Source organism: Diadema antillarum, unplaced genomic scaffold (genome assembly GCF_040938485.1).
Source record: "Diadema antillarum isolate AM-2024a unplaced genomic scaffold, OU_Dant_1.0 seq00000581_RagTag, whole genome shotgun sequence".
Lineage (NCBI taxonomy): Eukaryota > Metazoa > Echinodermata > Echinoidea > Diadematoida > Diadematidae > Diadema > Diadema antillarum.
In genome coordinates, this window is record NW_027271515.1 from 982,011 (window position 1) to 1,002,237 (window position 20,227).

Here is a 20,227-nt window from a genome sequence, read left to right on the forward strand (position 1 = left end):
ACTTTTAATCTTAAGGTTATATACCAAACACATTTTGTTAGAGAACTTGTTAGAGGACTTGTCAAATAATACCAGCAAATTTTTTTGATCAAAAAAATGTATGATATAAAATATAAAATTTTTTGATCATAAAACAAAAAATTGCGATTTCTGGATGAAATGTTTCCTCCTTTTATGAAAACCATGCTATCTTTCACCCTTCATCACAATGCTCGCTGCATCTTGTATCCTTTGTAACTCATATAGGTACGTTCTATGCTGTTTTGTGTTTTTTTATAACACTTTGGTCATTTCCTTTGACACACTTGCTTTATTAAGTGCAAGTATAGTAAAGTATATTCAAATATTTGCATAATTTGCATTAAATTGATTTGATTATATTTTTTTCCTCTCCAGGACCAACCTATTTCACAGAGGATTCAAGCAGCCCTCAGCACAGTGCATCTCTACGCAAACCTAGAACCAGCCAAGCCAAAACCAAAGCCATCATCGTCATCAGAATCATCATCGTCCTCATCAAAGAAGTCCAAAAAGAGCAAGTCAAAGTCAAAATCAAAGTCAAGTTCCAAGAGCAAGAGTCGAGCGTCGCAGCTGGCCTCACAGAAGGAGGGCCGATTTGAGATTGTCTCTTCCCATAGAGGACTGAATCTTAGTGGACTCGATGGGCAGAGTGAGCCCTCTAGTGTTAGGAATGGGTCCAGTCACAGCAATGGTGCAGAAGCAAAGGACCTGTTTAGTCTCTTTGATGTTGTTATGGATGAGGTAGGTTGCATAGTGCAAGAAATCATGTTTTCTTTTTCTGCTTATTTTCTTCTTTTGAACATAGAAAAAAGGACACTAGGAAAAAAAGAACTGCTGAGATATTTATGAATCAAAATTTACAGCAGAAATCCACCTTCTATTAATTCTAAGCCTTGATTATCTAGATTACATAATTTTTTTTGCCCTGCTTTGTTCACACTTGATTTCTAGCATTAAAGGAAACCAAAACCCAAATATGAATTTGGATTGAGTGAAAGCAGCAATATTAGTTGAACTCATCAGTGAAAGTTTGAGGAAAATTGGACATTCCATTCAAAAGTAAGTAATTTTTAGCGTTTCAGTGCCGTCATCACTAGACAATTACTAAGTAGACTGCTACATTTCATGACGACATTATGGACAACAATATTTTAGAAAATATAAAGAAATTCAACATATTTTCACTTTTCTAGCATGATGAAAGAGCACTTTGCTTACGTGTACCTCTTTCAGAAAGCAGAGGGAATAATATTACGCTTAACATGTGTCAGTAGCATGTCGGATGGAATGCATAGTTTCCATGAAAAATTAAATTTTGTGGAATTCCCCATGTATTTCCTTTAAATATTGTAGTCCACAATGACGTCATGAACTGTAGTAGTACTAGTATCCTTATCCAGCAGTGACTGCACTAAAACTTTAGAATTTCATAACTTTTGAATCGCCTGTCCCATTTTCTCCAAACTTCAAATGATATATTCTACTGATATTGCCATTTTCACTCAATCCAAATTTACATTTGGGTTTTGGTTCCTTTAAACGTTGTATTTACACTATATTCAAGTCAGTATTAATTTTTTAGAACAAAATTAGACAAACGAAATTGTAGAGACTTCATTAAAAGCAGACTTGAAATGAAAAAGTTATGGAATTTCAAAGTTTTGCATGTCTGCACTGATCAGTAATATTGCATCAAATACACATTACACTTACCAAGTCTCGTACATTAGGCGTGAGACTCATGCCTCAGGTGTCTTTTTCAAGAACACTCATCTGTCCAACTTTTATCTCACACCTCGCAAACAACTTCCTCACAAATAAATAAAAAAACAAACAAACATGGATTTCCTAGCACTAGAAAACTCACATTCTCACTGTAGCCTCAGAATATTTTTGTTTTCAAATCAGAAAAGGCCAAAACAATATATGTAGTATGCTCCAGATTGCAAAATTTTTAAGAATGCCAAACCTCCTTACCAAGGTAGTGGGGACACCCCTCCTCCCATACCCTTCCCTCAGGCATTCATGGTTGTTCAATTTTGTGAGGTCAATGCCCAACTTTGAGGGAATATACTCCTAAAAATACTTCCAACTTTGTATCATCTACTCCCAGTCTTTGGTCTCTCTTAGAACTACCATCTCTGAAGAATACCAATCTATAATCATGTATTTCAAGCATTCTTTGTGTCTCCAAAATATTCAGAGCAAGGCGTCGAGCAGTTACAAGAGGCAGTCATCAAAGTCGGATGCCATAACGTGTAATTCAGTTCAGATGATTCGGGAGAAGCTCGTCATCGACGACTCGGCAGATAATGAGTACGTCTACGATCTCTACTACGCAGACGACAACCAGCTTGACTTTGGGCAGACCGTCGTAACGGGCATGCAGGTGAAAACATTAGGAGTAGACTCACTCATGGGAATTTTAAGTTTCATGATGATGTGCTTTAGATTCATGTGGAGTTAATTCTGCCAATTCAGTGCAAAAGTGGAGTAAAGCAAAGAAATGTGAATGAGGTAAAAGTATTAGCAATTCACAATACTTTTAAGATTTGAAAAATGTTAGTGGAAGAGCTCCTTATGATTGCAGCACAGAAAGTCATGTGAATGCGTACAAGCTTTCCTTTTATCATTTATTGTAGGTACAAATAAGATAAATCATACACCTGAACAAATAAGCAAACCAACAAATGCAGTTGTGGCTACATTTGTTTGTGTTGCCACTGTTGTTGCAAAAACCCAAACCCCAGACTTACCATTCTGTAGCTATACACACGAAGACTTTATGCAAGCTGGAGATATCGCTATTGTTATTTGAATTCGCTCACTCTAGAAAGGCAAATGACCAAAAAAAGACCATGAACTGTGACAATATCTGTCTTTATAACAAAATTTAATTATATTTTTGGATCTGCATCTAAGGAAAATATGAGAATATTAAAGTGCAGTACTTTACTGCAGAAAATTTGACTAACCAGGATCCCGTTTCATAAAACCTGTTATCAGTAACAACTGCCACATTTCTATGACAAATTTGCTCTCAGCCAATCAGGATCAAGTATTTCAGTAGTTTGGAACAAGTGTTGTAACTTGTTATCGATAACAAGTTTTATGAAACAGGGCCCAGAGATTTACTGTTAAACCAGGATCATTGCTCTTACCGTTGCTGTTATGTTGAATCCTTTAATACAAGTTGTGATTTTAATGCATGCAAGCATCTGTACTAGTTAGTGAATCTACGTGTACAGCTTCTGGCGTATGATTATGAAGATGTAACAGTGATGTCATTGTGGAGATTCAATATGGACTGCAGTCAGATGATTAAGATGCAGTGAAGATCACTAATAGGGAAAAATATAGCAACACTCTCTGGTGTGGATTGCTAATTAGTTTGGGGATACTGAGCCCAGGTGGGCGGTCGCTCAGCAGTGACCAATCACCCAAGTTGGTGGTATTATGATAAATGTCGCTTGACCACCTTGGCAGCTAGGCTTACTACCGAGGGTTAAAGATTTGGCACATAGTTACCAAAAGGCACCAGCCTCATTCAGGCAGTCAAGCACCAGATGGGTATAAGATAATGTAGCATTATAATATTAGACATGGTGTGAACATTAAAGGGATGGTACAGTATTGGTGGAGATGAGAATTGGACTTTTAACTTTTTGCGAGATGCCAAGAAAACATGTATGATATAGTACAGAGCATACCATTTTAAGAGGATATCAAAGTTTATTTGATATAAATCATGTTTGGAATGACTGAAACATCCAAAAACAAAGTAAAACAAAGCGATCGTAATAAAGTGTGGGTCCCACACTTTATTAGAATCACTCTTTTTTGGATATCTCAGTCATTTCAAAACCCAATTTTCATCAAATAAACGTTGAATTCCTCATAGAATTACATGCTCTTTCATATTTCATTAGAGGTTTCTCATTATCTCACCAAAAAATGTTAGAAACCTGAAATTAGGTCTCAACCAAAACTATACGATCCCTTTAAGTCAATCCGCCACTTGAATGGAGAAAGGATGGTGATGGAGATTTTCATCATCAGCTTTGCTCCGCTCTGCTCCACTGATATGAATGGCAATACAACCTTCTGTGCAATTCATTCAGCCTCAGTTTCTCTTATGTGACCCATTACCATCTACACCATGAATGGACATTATTCTCCAGGTCATTCTTGCATCTTCTTCCAGTAATATTTAAAGTCATTCTTCCTCCTCCTCCTCTTCTTCGATAGTCTTCCCCCTCCTACTCATCCTTTTCCTTCTCCTCCACCTCTTCCTCCTCTTCCTAATCTTTGTCATCCTCATCATCATCCTTCTTCTCCATTGTTAGTTTTTTGTCAACTCTTTAATGGGAATACTCAGTGCAGGTATACAGTTGTCCAAACAAACCCTTATGAGACAGAAGAGTGAATGTTCACAAATATGAAAGATGTAGACATATTGGTGATGTGAGCAAGAAGGAAGTCAAATCCAACCTGCCTAGTAACTAGTCAGTTGTCATGGAAACGTCTCCTTACCTCTTCAGTCAAGAGTCATCATAGTTTCCGGTGCTGGAGAGTGTAAGTTTTTAATAGTCACCCCCTCCCTTCATGCTTTGATGTCTCCTAACAGTTGGAGGACGAGGAGTTGGTCCATGACTTCTTCGAAGAGGACTCCCACGAGGTGTATGATGACGAGGATGACAGCAACGATGAGAACAACTGGAGGAATGACTACCCAGACGAGGACCCCGATAAGAGTAAGAGAGGAGACAAACTCAGTGCAGGGAGAAGTTTCAGGATCATTGATGCTGGGAATTTTTGTTTGTGTGTGTGCAATAGGATTTCAGTTTATTGTGTCATAATTTACCTGGCATCAGTTTTTCTTCTGATTTCATCAGATATGAATTAGACAGGAATTGACACTGCTCAGAGTTTAGAGAGCTACATTCATCTAGTTTGCATCCAATGTTATCTTGTATTTATGTGGGAGGAAGACCTCATGCACATTCAAGAATGAATGGGTGAAGCATCTTATGAGATATTTGAAGTCCAGATATTTCTTTGGCCGTTTAAAGGGCCAGCTAAAGAAATTTGAGTGTTTTTGCAGGATGTGGAGTTGCATGGATAATCTGGTCTGGGGAAACAAGGGCAGCATTGCTGAATTAGTGTTCTGAAATTAATGTGAAAGGAGATAGGGTGTAAAAAAAGTGGGAAAGGGGTCAATGAAATGTAGTGGCTGGATTCATTTGCTCTTTTTTTTTTCATCATTTCATCAGCTTTTAGAATGTCATCAGATGTCACAAAATCATCTGTGTGACTGTTATTCCGTGAATCGTGATGACTTTTATAAATGATTTGCCCTGTTTTGCTTTGTTGTTCTTGACATCAGTTTTGTGCTGGAATGTTTGTGTATCTTTCAGGGCATGCAGATCTATTTGATGAATACCATGACGAATATCGCTATGGTGACATGTCCAGTGACGATGACGACATCCTTAATGATTATGGTGACTACCGGAAGAGACCCGCCAAGAATCTGGACTATTTAAGCGGTGGGCGGGACCCCCTAGATGACCTCATGTGATTGGCTGAAAGAGGACTCAAGGCAACCAATAGGAGCTCATTTCCCCATGCAGTGGGTGATGACAGGCTTCAAGACTGTTATAGTATCTGTCATAGATTGTAGAGTACTTCCCTCTCACATGTAGGTAGATGAATCTCAGAGAAGTCTTCAAGACTGGTGTAAGAGATGGGAATCAGCACTAGAGGGTACAGTAACAAGAAGCAGCGACCTACAGAAAAAGTGATGTCTGGAACAGTACTCTACTTATGTGCAGATAAGACATTCCTTCTCTGGGCCAAGTCCACGTGACAGATGGACCAGGTCCCACAGAGTGATGGACCAGGTCATACAGAGTTCGTCGCATGGTGTGGATTTGCCGCAGCATGTGATATATTTGTTTAATTGACACATTGAAAATGTTTGCAGAGATTGAAGTACTAAAATGTAATTGCTTTGAGAAGGGCCTAAGTTTGCTCCTGTGAACAAAGGTTTATTGTGCAATGCAATTACTGTCGAATGGAGATGTATTTCTATTGTATTGGAGATTCTTATTTACTGGCTATGGCCAATTTTTAATGGCACAGAGTTATCCTTTTTTTTTCTTCTTCTTCTTCTTAATTTGCAAAATGGCTTTTGCCTGGGCAGACATAGTAATTAAAAATGCGATCGCTTCTCTTTCATTATTAGAATTGGACCAATCTATTTCCGCTGGGGCAATAGCCTTTTGGAAAAGAAATGCAGCTCATGAGGAACTACCCACATGATCTGAAGTTTGGAAACAAAAGTGAGAGAAATATGACAGAAGATTCTGTCACGTCTTTCCAATTTGAAACATGGAATCTATACAATCCGTACTTTCAGTAGCCATGCATTTCTTCTTCCAGAGTTTGGTGAAGGGATAGGGGGTGGAAAAGGTCTGCTACTGCAGTCAGATTTGTTCAAAAGATGATGAATGTCATTCTTCTTATTAATGTATAAAGCTTATTTCCTAAAACATTTACAAACATTTTGGTGATATGGATAATTGTTTGCAGTTTAGCAGATTATTTTCTTTGCTGACAGAGTAGATTATTTTCTTTTGGGACAGAGTTTCTTGGTTTCTTTTAAATGTCGTGACAAAACGTGCAGTGCCGATTTTTATCCTCTTTTTAGAGTTTATCCTGATACAGCATGAACACAACTGCAGGTTTATGCCATTTTGATTTCTGCACCGAGAGCAGAAATATGTGAAAGTGATATTATAGGCAATCATCTCTTTTTCAGTAAATATATATGTGTGACAGCTAATTGTAGATATCTACATTTCTATCAGCTTCTTATGGGTAGTACTAAAGGGTTCATTCATTTCATTCATAATTATTATTTTTTTTTTTTTGCTTTTGCATCCATTTAGCACAAAATACTGGTTATCTGTTAGCTTGGTGGCTTAAAGGTTGCTTGTCCCATTTTAAAAAGAAAAATGTCTATGGCAGGTTAGGGTATCTGCCATCCTACAATAGGCAACAAGAGAATTTCATATTTGGTGTAGAAATGCAATATTTGCATGTGTATTGGGTGATAAAATTGAAACAAAAATAAGGATATGCACAGTACATTTACAGTGCCAGTTTTAGCTGCTTGCTTTTGCTAAATGAGAATATTGACATGACTCCTCTTCTTAGCATGTATTTTTCTAACAAATTTCATCATTACTTGTAACATGAACAGTGCATTGCATTGCTTGCTGACAATTCTTCTTTTCTTTTCGTTCGTTCTTTTTTGTTGTTGTTGTTGTTGTTGTTGTTGTTGTTGTTCCAATGCTGCTTTGTTCAACAATATGTGCTTAGTAATCAGAAAAAAAGGTGCAAACAAGTCGCAGAATTACTTGAGCTTTACTTGCTATGTATAACGCTCTACCCCAAATTATAGATTTGTTCCAATGTGGATTCAGATTTCATGTGGCTGAAATCATTTTCATAATTTTTATGTAAACTTTCTCTGGGACAGTTGTCCCGTTCACACATCAAATTTTAATCTACTGAAAGCGAGAGCTTCAAGGCTCTAAAAATCCCATGTAAATGGGGTAGTTAAAAGATAACATGCTTGGTGCTTCCCTTCAGTTTTCCTGAAATACCAAATGTTTCCAAGTGCTTTGTTTTGTTTTTAGTTTGACAAGGCTAAATATTTTATTAATCATCGGGGTTGCATTGTTTCAGTCTTGTAGGTAATATGCCGTGGTTTCTTTAATTGTTGGTATTGGTTTTTCAGTAAACTGTGACCCAGTTTATGTTTTTGCCAAAAACTTATCATGTATTTTAGTGCTGTATCTCAAGATGCATCAAACTGGAATTAAATGAGATGGTGTTGATGATGTATTTTAAAAAGAACAAAACAGTTTTATGCCTGCATGGTACTTTTTGTGCAGTTGTTTTCTGCCTACAAAGCTCTTAAATGAACCTCTTAAACTTAGTGGCATGAAGTATAATATGCAGGTGACTAGTATGAATGCATGCATCAAATTACTACATCAATGAAATATTTCCATATGTTACACAAAGATTCAGAAACCAGTAAGCTAGTAGAAATCTACACTTGGTTTGGCTGTGATGTTAGATAAAATACTACCACAGAATATTGAATATTTCATCTCTTTGAAATTGTATACACAATATGTGCTTGAGTGAGGATATACCACAATAAAAATGCCAAAAATATTGATATTAATCGTGTATTAGTCAAACATGTAGAGATACGTTTATCTTCCAGTATACCAGGTAACAATACTAATAATATGCTTAATCATTATTATCATCATCATCATATACCCTCAAAACAAAATTGGGCTCCCTATCTTCCAAATTACCAGACATTATGATGTTTCATTTTTTGCAAGATTGCTTTTATGAGTGTGTAAGAACTTTTGATTGATTAATGCACAGATTTTAGGGCTATCAAGTCAGACTGTTAACGTACCCATGCAAATGTACTTTAGTAACCACCAGCTACATCTGAATACTATGCTGACAATATCTATTCATACCATAGCAAGTTCCTAGTATGTCCAGCTGTTATATTTCATCTGCTGTTGCACTTTGAACAGCTGTCAGTAATCTTTAATCACAAGAACTCAGTATTCAGCAGATTTTTATCAGAAGATTTTTTGGATGTTGGAAGGACACTTTTGAAAAACAGATTTAGAGCTCAAGCTATGTACACAGGTGATGTTGCAGTCTAGAACAAAATATGCTGTGAGTTTTCCTTTCAATTTTATACTCTCGGCATCTTCTGAAATTTAAGAGGACAAAAATCTACTTGTAGGAGGTCGGATTTAGTATGTAAATCTTACATGATAACAAGGACTTGAATGTGTGTATGTGTGTAAAAATTTGGTACCAATTTGAGATACCACCTCATTTCGGATGTACACGTTTGTCAGCTTTTTTCTGAAGAAAACTACTGCTTTTGGGAACGAGAAAGTTGGAAATTTCTGTGAATGTTGAAAGTGATAATGTCATTTTGTACTTTGCTGAGTAAGAGTCCTACAGAAGCCAGATCTGTAAAGGAATTTGCGTCTTAGGCTCAATTGATAGAGCACTGATGTTGATTTGGCATTTGTTTGGTATATGGCAAGATAGCGACTTTAGAGCAATATGAAGCATAAGAATGTTACATAATATTGAATACTGTATACGCCATATATTTAGCGAGTCTAAATTTTTGCGAATCGGGACTTCCCAACGACTTCACGAGTGGTTAAATTTGCGATCGTCGAGTACTGTACTGAACGGAGAAAATGTCAACGTGTGTGTCACATTCATATCGGGATCAGAGTCATTTTTGTGTGTCTTTAATTTAGGGAATAGCACCTGACTCCCGAAATTTGTGAAAATAGAAACCTGGCGAAATATTCGGTGATACAGTAAGAGAAGTAAAGTATCTATTGTAGCCCTTTAGAAAGTCATTTGGATATTGGTGACATTCATTCACTATGTTAGTGGTATTTCTCTATCAAAATAGCACAAGCTGACCTAGATAGAATGGTACATAGTGAAATGTAAGTCATTCAGTTTGAGGCAGTAAAGTACTAAAGCAAACTCTGAATACTATCTGAAATAATATGTATGGTGGTAAACCTACAACGTAACAACTTCTGTACTATCTTTCAAACTTCTGCTTCATTTAGGTAGAATACGCTGCATCTGTTTTGACACTGTTTGAGATGTCCAAATTAACAAAAGGTGCAGACTGCGCATCAAGATGTTTTTCATTTGCTTCTAGATGGGAAATATGTCTTCATGTATGAAATAACACAATTTTTCATATGTCAAGTAATGGCCTGTGGTTTGTAACAAAAAGGCAGCATAGGCACATGATGAAAGATTTAGCACACCTAAGGGTAAGTAGACTCTTCACCAGTCTTCAGGTGGCTTTTTTGTTCATCTTTATACTTTCTGCTCAATTCTTTACATATCCTGTGTACAGGTGTTGCTTCAAGACCTAGGATTACTTACATATTATATCGAACATGCTGTGCCAACTGACTGGACAGAAGGCTAGTCTGCCTAGCTGTGTCTGTCCATGGAACACACACAGGGATTGGACCACTGATTTCTATATAACATAACTGGATATCCCATTGGCCCGATTCATGCTGTACAAACAAGTGAAGCCACTGTGCCATCATGTTACCAGGCCACTCTAAGATGGCGGCACAGTGGCTTCAAAGTGATTGGCTTATGAGATATCCATATACTCCCATAGAGATCATTCGGATTGGACATGTTACAGAAGTTAGTCTTTCCCACAGACTGACACAGGTATGAACTAGGATTGGGTAGTTTTGTGAAAAGAAAAAACTTTCAGCAGTTTTGGCGTGAGACAAGACAGGTGATGGACTGTATCCATGGCAACCAGTCTTTACAAGCTGGTCACACTGACAGCTCTGTGTTTCCAGGTAGTGGATCATGTGATTTATTAACATCCCCTGACTGAAAGTGTCACTGGTTTGTAGTAGCAACTGTCTGTGATTCTTCACTTCCAAAATACGAGAAAATATCAATATGTATATTCAATAGATCAGTTTTGCTCTGATATGACAGTATACTTTTAGCCTTATTTCATATGAATTGATCTCTCTGAATATGAAATGATCCCTTCTTTTAAGAAGCATTAAATTTTGTCTCTCAACTACCAATGATGTTTATACCAGTCAAGATGAGTTGGAGAGTGTAGAAATCAATATTGCTTCTGAACTCTGATAGATGTGAGATTTTATTGATGGAAAACAAGCCAAATCTGTTGGAACAGATATTCACACACTGCCAAGACACCATTGTCTGTATTGCATGTTCTTTTTGACTATCATATTTTTCTTTATAACCACATATTTTTGTAGTAGAATCATTTAGTAAATTGTTTGCTTTCTAAGAATACAGGAAGAAAATTGACAACTTCTTTGTCCGTGACCTGAAGAGAATTTATGTTTCACTCTTTCGTAAGTCAGGATAATTTGGTAGGTCGTTGGGCTGAGTGAGCTCAATGGCACTGAAGATATACTGCATACGCCATATATTTAGCAAGTCTAATTTGATGCGAATTGGGATTTCCCATCAATTTCGCAAGTGGTTAAATTTGCAGTCTTGGAGTACAGCAGTGAAAAGAGAAATGTATGCATGCATATTACATTCATGTCAGGATAAGAGTTGATACTTTTTTGTGTTCTTAAATTTGCGAAAGGCACCTGACTTGCAAAAATGGGAATTAAAACCCTGCATATATATTGTTCATACAGTATGTTATGTGCGGTTTCTAAGCAAGAGATTTATGTGATGCTAGTCTTCTATTCATACTCTTCTCTTGCTGAAATTGGATGTGTCAAAATTTATGAAAATATCTACCCAATCACTTTTGCTTTATATGCTACAGAATTAAGATATGTTTACAGCGCACTCCCACTATAACGAACACAGTTATAACAATATTGCGGTTACAACAAAATAAAAATTCAGGCTGCAATATTATCCATTCTACTTTCTTTATTGTTTATTTGTTCGGTTATAACGAAATTTCGATATAACAAAAGAAAAATGCTGGTCCCGGGGACTTTGTTGTAACAGGAGTCCACTGTACTCTAAAATAGTGCATTTCATACAAGCTGGCGTAGTCCCAAGATGCAAGAGTGTAGTCTGTCACTAGTAACATATTCATCTTTTTTTAATTTTCCCCATCATGTTATTGCTTCAGATTATTGAAGATTTTTGCTTGCATACAGTATATTCAGTGCAGCTTGATTAAATTGGAATGCTTTTCTATACTTCATTTTAGCTGTAGATCTGTTTGCTTTGATCGTATTTAAATGTGCTTCCAGATATCTGTTGGAAAGATTTCGAAATATGTTCACGAATGTTTGTAGATACATTTTGTTACTTGTTCTGCTAAAATGTACTGTACACCTTGACTTTTGATTAATATAAGCCAGACTTATGCTGTAATTGTAGGCAAATACAGTTGTTTTTTTTTCAGACAATTTATTGATTTCTTAACTTGCAGACAAAAGTATATAAAGGTTGATTCACTCCATCCATTGCTTATTCATTTTCCTATTTTTTCACAAATATTTAGGTGATTTTATATGATTATTTACCCTCTTTAGTTCATATTACCCATCTGCGCCCCCATAGACTATGGTATATTCATTGTAAAGTAATGTGATACTATGAAAATGGAAATTTTCGCTGTGTGGAAATTTTAGCCAATTTCACGCAACCAGAAGCTAGTACGAAAATAAAAGCATGCTGATTTTTTGCATGCCATATGTTCCAGTACTTAATGTCCTCATACCATGGAATTAAAAACATGCAAAATTTCTTTTGTCTGAACGAGTGCAAAAAAAAATTTAAAAAAATACATGCACAATAATATCCATATTTACAGTAGTTACGTTGTAATTGGGTACTCTATTACCCTTTATTCGTTTGATCTTACAACCTAATGCAATTTTGAGCATGCATACATGAGTAAAGTTTTTTGCCAAAATAAGGAGCTTCCCAATATAACTCGGCAAATGCCACATATATCCTCTGCCATTTCTTTCAACAACAACAAAAAAGTTGGCATGATTGCATTAGAATGATAACAAGTGTGATGAAAATAAGCAGTCTAAAGTAATGAGTGCTTAGTATAGCTCCACTTTACCAGTAGGGGATAAAAGGGCTTTTTTGAAAACCACCATTTTTGCTGTCTCTGTATGGTTCTCTATGGTGCAATCCTGAGATTTTTTTGCTTTAGTACGAGTGAAAGCTGTTCTCTAGCAGGTTCAGGGTTCCCACAGTCATGGAAAATCCTGGAAAATCCTGGAAAAATTTGTGGTCATTGAAAGTCAGGGAAAAGTCAGGGAATTTGGAAAATTTGTGAAAAGTCATGGAAAAGTCATGGGCCCCATTTCATAAAGAGTTGATATGATAGCAACTCTTGCTGGGATGACAATTGTCATGGTAATGACAAGAATTCTGCTCTCTGATTGGCTGTTGCTATTGGAAGTTGCCATTCCAGCAAGAGTTGCTATCATAACATCTGATATGAAATGGGGCCCTGTAGTTGCATTTACCTCTTGGCTATGGCAGCTTTCCAGTTTGTCGTGTCTCGCAACTCTCATACTGTGTGATCATACTCTGCTATTATAGTTGGTGTTCATGATTTCCATTTTCCCCAGTTTTGGGACATCCCAAATTCTACATAACTCCCGGGACATATACTAATGATAATAGATGTACATGTCATGAGTAAGATATTGGGTGGAACGGATGGCTGTGAGGGGAGGTGGAGGCCATCATAACGTGTCCAGTTTTGGGAACCGTGCCAGAAAGGAAGTCGTGGAAAGCAGCAATTTAGTCATGGAAAAGTCATGGAATTCTGTTTTCAAATTTCTGTGGGAACCCTGAGGTTAATCATTGTGTAATCTTTAATTTTTGTGATAAATTCCTATCTTTATTATGAACTTTGATTTTTGTCTGTAACTAACCCCCACCCATGAAAGAAAACTTAAAAAGTGGTGCGTCATTGCAGGCTATAGAGTATTGCAGTGATTATGTCACAGTCTTGTGTTAGATATAAGTGTTGGTTCCACACAAACTACCCTTGCATAAGACTTCTGGCAGTCGTTGGAACTGGGTAGGAACATGGTTTAGCAACCACTGTAATCATGGATATTTGGGTGATGAAAGGTTGTTTAGAACCAGTTTCCATGGCGATGAATAGCTATGACATCGTCTCTTGTTTCCCTGCTTTTGCTGAAGACAATTTGTTTGAATCATTTACTCACAATATACAAATGATGCTCAGGTCTGAGTGATTCTGTAGGAATTGTGTGCACATAAGGTAATAATGGAATTGTCTAAATTGCAAGGTGCAACCAATTGGATTAACCTGTAGAGTTCGGGCTGATTTTGCTACAACATGCATTTCCCATAGACCCTTGCCCGCGTATACTCGGGACTGGTCCTCATCGGGTTAAGACAAGATTCCACAGTTACTATGTGTATGCTTCCTACTGACACATGTAAAGGCAAGTACATCATCTGTTTTATAGAATGGTGAACAAAGTTTTGCCAGATATCCATTGCTTGATTTTTTTTTTGTTTCAGATACATTAGTAATTACCGATGCTTGGCAAATTTACTGGGTGCATTTTCTTTTGGCTTGCCATAGATGCAAACCGTGTATCAGTAATTACTGGGTGCATGGCAAGCAATCTCATGCAGGTGCACAAATTTCTTGCTAAGTGAGCAAACGCTTGCCAAGTGTACGAACTATTTTGCTACAAGTGCTTGATAGCGTGTTTACAGTGTCTCTCACCAGTGATTGGCAGGGATTATTTGATATTGAACATGCTGCCAGTAAAAACTGACGTACTGCTCTCGACCAATTAGGATGCAGAATTTTCTTGAGCCGTTCAATGAATAAATGCAAATCATACCAAGCTCACCAAGTGTGAATGAATGCCCTCGCTGATATCATGGTGAATATCTTATCAATCTGGCAAAGTTTTTGTGGTGTTTTCCATTTATTTAATCAAATGTGCATCTTTTCTTCATTTTTTTTTGTTTCTTAAAAACAAAGTTAAAGAGTGGCACCTGTTAATTTCCTGCTAATGATACAACAAGAAAGCATCTAGTATTTCGTGCAGTACAGAGAACTGTTAAGATTGAGTGTGATAAGATTGCCAAAAGACGACATACATATTCAAATTTTCATAATAATCTGTAATAACGGTTCTAGACAAATAGAAAACTGGCCTGTGTATAGTGCCTAACATTGCAAGAAATGTTAAATGCAAACTCAGTTTTAAAGTGTATTAAAGGTATTGTGTAGAAGTAAGGCTTGTTTGGAATGGATAATTGGAACAGTTTGCTCTTAGGATTTGGAAGAAGGAAAAATGTCCACTAAATGTGAATACATCAGTAAACTGGATTATTGCAGACTTTTGAATTTTTTTCCTTCTATGTCTCAAAATGCATTGTGACGAGTGATAATTTCATTTGTGATGATATTTACTGTTAAAGTTAAAGAAAATTTTATTGGTCAAATAGTGCTTGCCTGATTACCAAACACATATGAAGCATGGTTAATGAACATTTTCATACTCTTCTCTATTTGTTTTCGCTCACGCTGATGTATGTAGCTATTTTTTTAATATATATATTCTTGTATTAGCCCACCAAGGAAGATAAAGAAATTGTGTAGATAGAGATAGTTGAGTAGATTTCAAAACTTCGTTATGTTGCTTCGTCACACGCTATTACCATTTCACATCTTATTACGGCTTCTGTGGAATATTCTCAATTTGCAATCATGAATTTCTATTCCAGATATTTCTTTGTGATCATGTGGGTGTATGAAAAAAAAAGTTTTCTGCAAAATAAATGTAAAAAACTACTGTCTATAATATATTCTGCTGTGTTGTTTTCTGTGAAGTTTGTGCTGGCGAGAACACACGGTCCGTGCAGTGTTGTTGGTGTTTTTATTTGCATATTTTAGATGAAATACACATACATATAATCTGCAAGAAAATACATATACAGTCAACCTTGCATAAGTTAAAGGGATGGTACAGTATTGGTGGAGATGAGAATTGGGCTTTTAACTTTTTGCGAGATACCAACAAAACATAGTACAGAGCATACCATTTTAAGAGGAATTCAAAGTTTATTTGATGAATATCGGGTTTTGGAATGACTGAAACATCCAAAAACAAAGTAAAACAAAGTGATCGTAATAAAGTGTGGGTCCCACACTTTATTAGAATCGCTTTTTTGTGGATATCTCAGCTATTTTAAAACCAATTTTCGTCAAATAAACGTTGAATTCGTCATAGAATTACATGCTCTTTCATATTTCATAAGAGGTTTCTCATTATTTCACCAAAAAAATGTTAGAACCCTGAAATAGGTCTCAACCAAAACTGTATGATCCCTTTAAATAATCGCCTACGTAGAAGGTCTTTTCAAGTTCACTTCTCTTTATACTTTAATTTTGATCCATAATAAGTTGATTTTTTTCTAAACCAAAGCTATTTTTCCAGTCCAAATAGATTCAACTTTATACGCAAGGTTGACTATAGATCTACAATACGAAGAAATGGGGGATTGCACGTTCAGCCATATTTGCAAAATACAACTGTTCTTTTTCACAGTCTCATACAAGCTCTTGTTTGTGGCCGTGTTATGAAGTGGAAGGTTTCATGGCATAGTGGCAAGAGGATGGTTGTTGTTTTTTAAGACTTCCTTTCCTAAAAGTGCTACATCCACTTTTGATGGTAAGGAGAAAATCCAGGATTTTTATTTCTCATGCTTTCAGGCATTTTCATGCAATGACTGTAGGTCACATGATAGTATCCCATAACGGGATTTTCTGTCTCAGAAATATTGATCTGCCTAAATTTTTTTTTTTAATATGTTTTTGTGTTTTTTCTGGATTTAGCACCTTTTGTAACAAAAATTTTAGCAAGATGATGTACAACCTGAAAATGTACTAGTTTCTGTGACTTCGTGAATTTACTTGGAATGTTTATATACATCTGTACACATTCTCCTGATTTCTCCATCTCTTCAAAGAATTTATATGCCTAAAATGTAACATTTCACAACTTTATATCAATCAAGTAGCACGTGGGTCATCTATAGATAGCTACACAGCTAGGAAATCCAACCAGAATAGCCTTACTCTGGGGTCAAAGTGCAATCAGGCATGAACACTGGTTTCAGATTGGATCCCACTGGATTTTGCACCTTTTGGAACAAAACACATTTTTATGGTCTGATTTCTCCATTTCTCACAAGAATTTCAATACTCTGAGGAGTTTACTGTGTGGTATTACTAACAATGAATACATTTCTTTCAAAAGGTCAGATTTGATAATGGATTTAGGACCTTTTAGAAAGGATAGAGGTAAAGATGGAGATTGTCAGGATTAAATACAAATAGGTTACTCAATGAGATCCAAGGCATAAGGGTACATTGCAGGAATGTCGGGTTATTTTCAATTTCCAGCGTGCATTACCCCCCCCCCCCACTACTATATGATCTTTGAGAACAACTATAATGAGTGATAACTTTGCCCGAAATTGCTTCAAACAAGGGATATGTTAGAATTTATGCCAGAATCAGCATTTTTGGTCGAATGTGCATTACGTTGGACTGACATATACGTAGTGGTGAATAACACGTTACGTGGAATTACAAAATTGTCCCTTTTGTATATACATGTGTATATGTATATCATATATTTGTATATATATATATATATATATATATATATATATATATATATATAATATACAAATATATATATATATATATATATATAATATACAAATATATATATATATATATATATATATATATATATATATATATATACAGTGCATATCAAAAAATGCAACAAGGTTTAATTTCAAATTTTTGAAGATTGTGTTAACTTTACACCAAAGAGATTAGCATCATCTTAAAGCCACATTTCTCCTCTTTCCAATGATATCTTATTTATTCTTTCACGGTCATGGATGGCTGAGTAATCATTCTTTTTGGACAAAGGGTCAAATTGGACTTGGGACCAAGTTTAGACACTGCAAGAATCAATGCACCTTATTAGAAATTAACTTAACAAATGGAATAATGAAATTAATAATCACAATTTACCATTGTCTTCTTTGAAAACAACGTGAACGGAAGTGGATACTTACAAATTGTAAATGAACATGACAATGTGATTCCTGAATTGATGGAAAATTTTCCTGTGCAACAAGGGGTGTGTTCAGACGCCTATGGTGGGCACAGGATGGCGCACCAGCCCATCGACTGGTTGCAGTAAGAAACAGATTGGCCGAGGTATTTGGAAATCGGGTGATTGCCTTGTATCATGATCACTGATCTCCACGGAGATCAGTGATCATGATGTGGAGTGGCCACCACGATCTCCGGATCTGACTTGTTGTGACTTTTTTCTTTGGGGTTATCTCAAGAGCAAAGTGTTCATTACCCCTCCACCTGACATTGTAACTCTGAGACAAAGAATCACTGATGAGTTTGAAGCTCTTCGCCACCAAGCCCCAATGATTCGCAGTACTAAGGCTGTGCGTGAGATGGAGAAAAGAGCTAATCTCTGTGTGGAAAGGAATGATGGCCATGTTTAGGTTCATGGGATGTACTCAGTAATGTTAAAAAGAGATATCCGAAAGAAGACAATGGTAAGTTGCGATTATTCATGTAATTATTCCATTGGTTAAGTTAATTTCTAATAAGGTGCATTGATTCTTGCAGTGTCTAAACTTGGTCCCAAGTCCAATTTGACCCATTGTCAAAAAAAAAAAATTATTACTCAGCCATCCACGACCGTGAAAGAATAAACAAGATATAATTGGAAAGAGGAGATATGTGGCTTTAAGATGATGCTACTCACTTTGGTGTAAAGTTAACACAATCTTCACAAATGCGTTTTTTATACGCACTGTATATATATATATATATATATATATATATATATATATATATATATATATCATATATACATTATTTATATACCAGGGGACTAGACAGCTACAAAGACAGGTATATTGATGAGGTTTTACTATTCTATGTCGAGCCTCATAAACTAAACAAGACAAAAGACAAAAATGCATTTGCTCTTGAATATGTATGTCTGTGTGTGTGCGTGTGTGTGTGTGTGTGTGTGTGTGTGTTTGTGTTTGTGTGACATTTCTGAAGCACATACTATTTCATTATCATTTCAAAGAGGTTCATAGGCGAGTCTTGTGTAACTTTTTTTTTTTGACAGAACAGGGCTTGACGGTCTCTCGTAAGTTGTTCTTTGGCGAATGATACTCGATCGACCTTCAAAGCTTGCGCCAAGCACAGTACACCTTGTCCCCAAAAATGTTGTACCTCATGAACTTGACCACCATAGGATTAGGATTAGTGCCTGACCCAGAGATTTTTTAAAAGAATATTTATTCTTCACTAAGGAAAACAAATTTTCACATCAATTTCATAATTAATACCCTCTGATGAATTATTTCACAAACATAAGAGTGCTAACTTGTTTCAGTATTATCACAAACCATATACCTCATTATTTTTACTAATTTATTTTACAATCACTTTTAATGAATACTCATTCATCACTATACAAATTATATTAACTATATCAATAACAAAACCTTTATACTCTCATTCAATCTACGTGATTTTAAATTTCAATACGTGAGCAAACGATGTCTCTCGAGATGAGTTCGATACCTTAAGTTTTTGTTTTAGCGAGATTCATGAAGTTCGTCAATTTCAGTGTAATTCAGCACAATTCAATTCAAGTGAAATTCTATTTCCAATAACACAGGTTTGTTATCGATACAGATTCGAAAAAAAAAACACAAACGTGCAATGTATTACAACAAAAGAATATGCATATTATGGAACTGATTGTTCAAAATAATTGCGTTAATGGAAAACAGGGACCCATGTAGAAAACAAGCTTGTAGGACTGTGAGCCACTTAAATACATCAAACTTACAATAGAATAAATGCAGATCCTCAACTGTGGCGTCTGTGTGAGTTTCAGCTCTTAAACTTAAACAGTTTGTGCTCCAGATTATCGAATCCTGTTTTTTTTAAGGTGTATTTGCTTGGTATGTGTGTTACAATATCACCAAGAATGTTTTTCCTGTTTTTGTGTACTTTGGTCACTTATCTACTTTCTTGATGTGCATTATATGTAAAGCAGCAGTTGTTAAAGTATTGATATTCATAATTACACTATTTACGTAAATTATATGCTGCTCTCACTATCACCAACAAGCGCAACTTTATCATAGCTGATTACACGCTTTTCAACGAATCCATACCAAGAGTTCAGCAGTACAAATACCTTGGCGTCATCATAACTGGTAACTTAAAATGGAATGTCCACTGCCAAAAAATTATTCACAAAGCCAACAAAAGATAATTTGTACTCCATGACATTTAAGGCCATAAATAACTTTTCTCCACTTTAAAAGAGCTGTTTAGATTTTCCGATACACTATATAATCTTCGTTCTGTTGGTACTCTTGTTCTCCCCAAACCCAAAACTCAATACTGCCGCAAATCTTTTAGTTATAGAGGATCGTGTTTATATAA

General features: G+C 36.0%; 1 protein-coding gene across 1 annotated transcript in view; it reads left to right on the forward strand.

Annotated features, from left to right (window-relative positions):
• LOC139735457 (probable RNA polymerase II nuclear localization protein SLC7A6OS) overlaps nt 1-6,909 on the forward strand; it is a 62,973-nt gene extending 56,064 nt beyond the window's left edge. The window contains exons 2-5 of the mRNA XM_071646213.1: nt 397-762; nt 2,225-2,410; nt 4,649-4,775; nt 5,439-6,909. Coding sequence (XP_071502314.1) covers nt 397-762; nt 2,225-2,410; nt 4,649-4,775; nt 5,439-5,602 — 843 coding nt within the window. The 3' untranslated portion in view covers nt 5,603-6,909. The remainder of the gene's footprint in view (nt 1-396; nt 763-2,224; nt 2,411-4,648; nt 4,776-5,438) is intronic.
• The last annotated feature ends 13,318 nt before the right edge of the window (nt 6,910-20,227 follow it).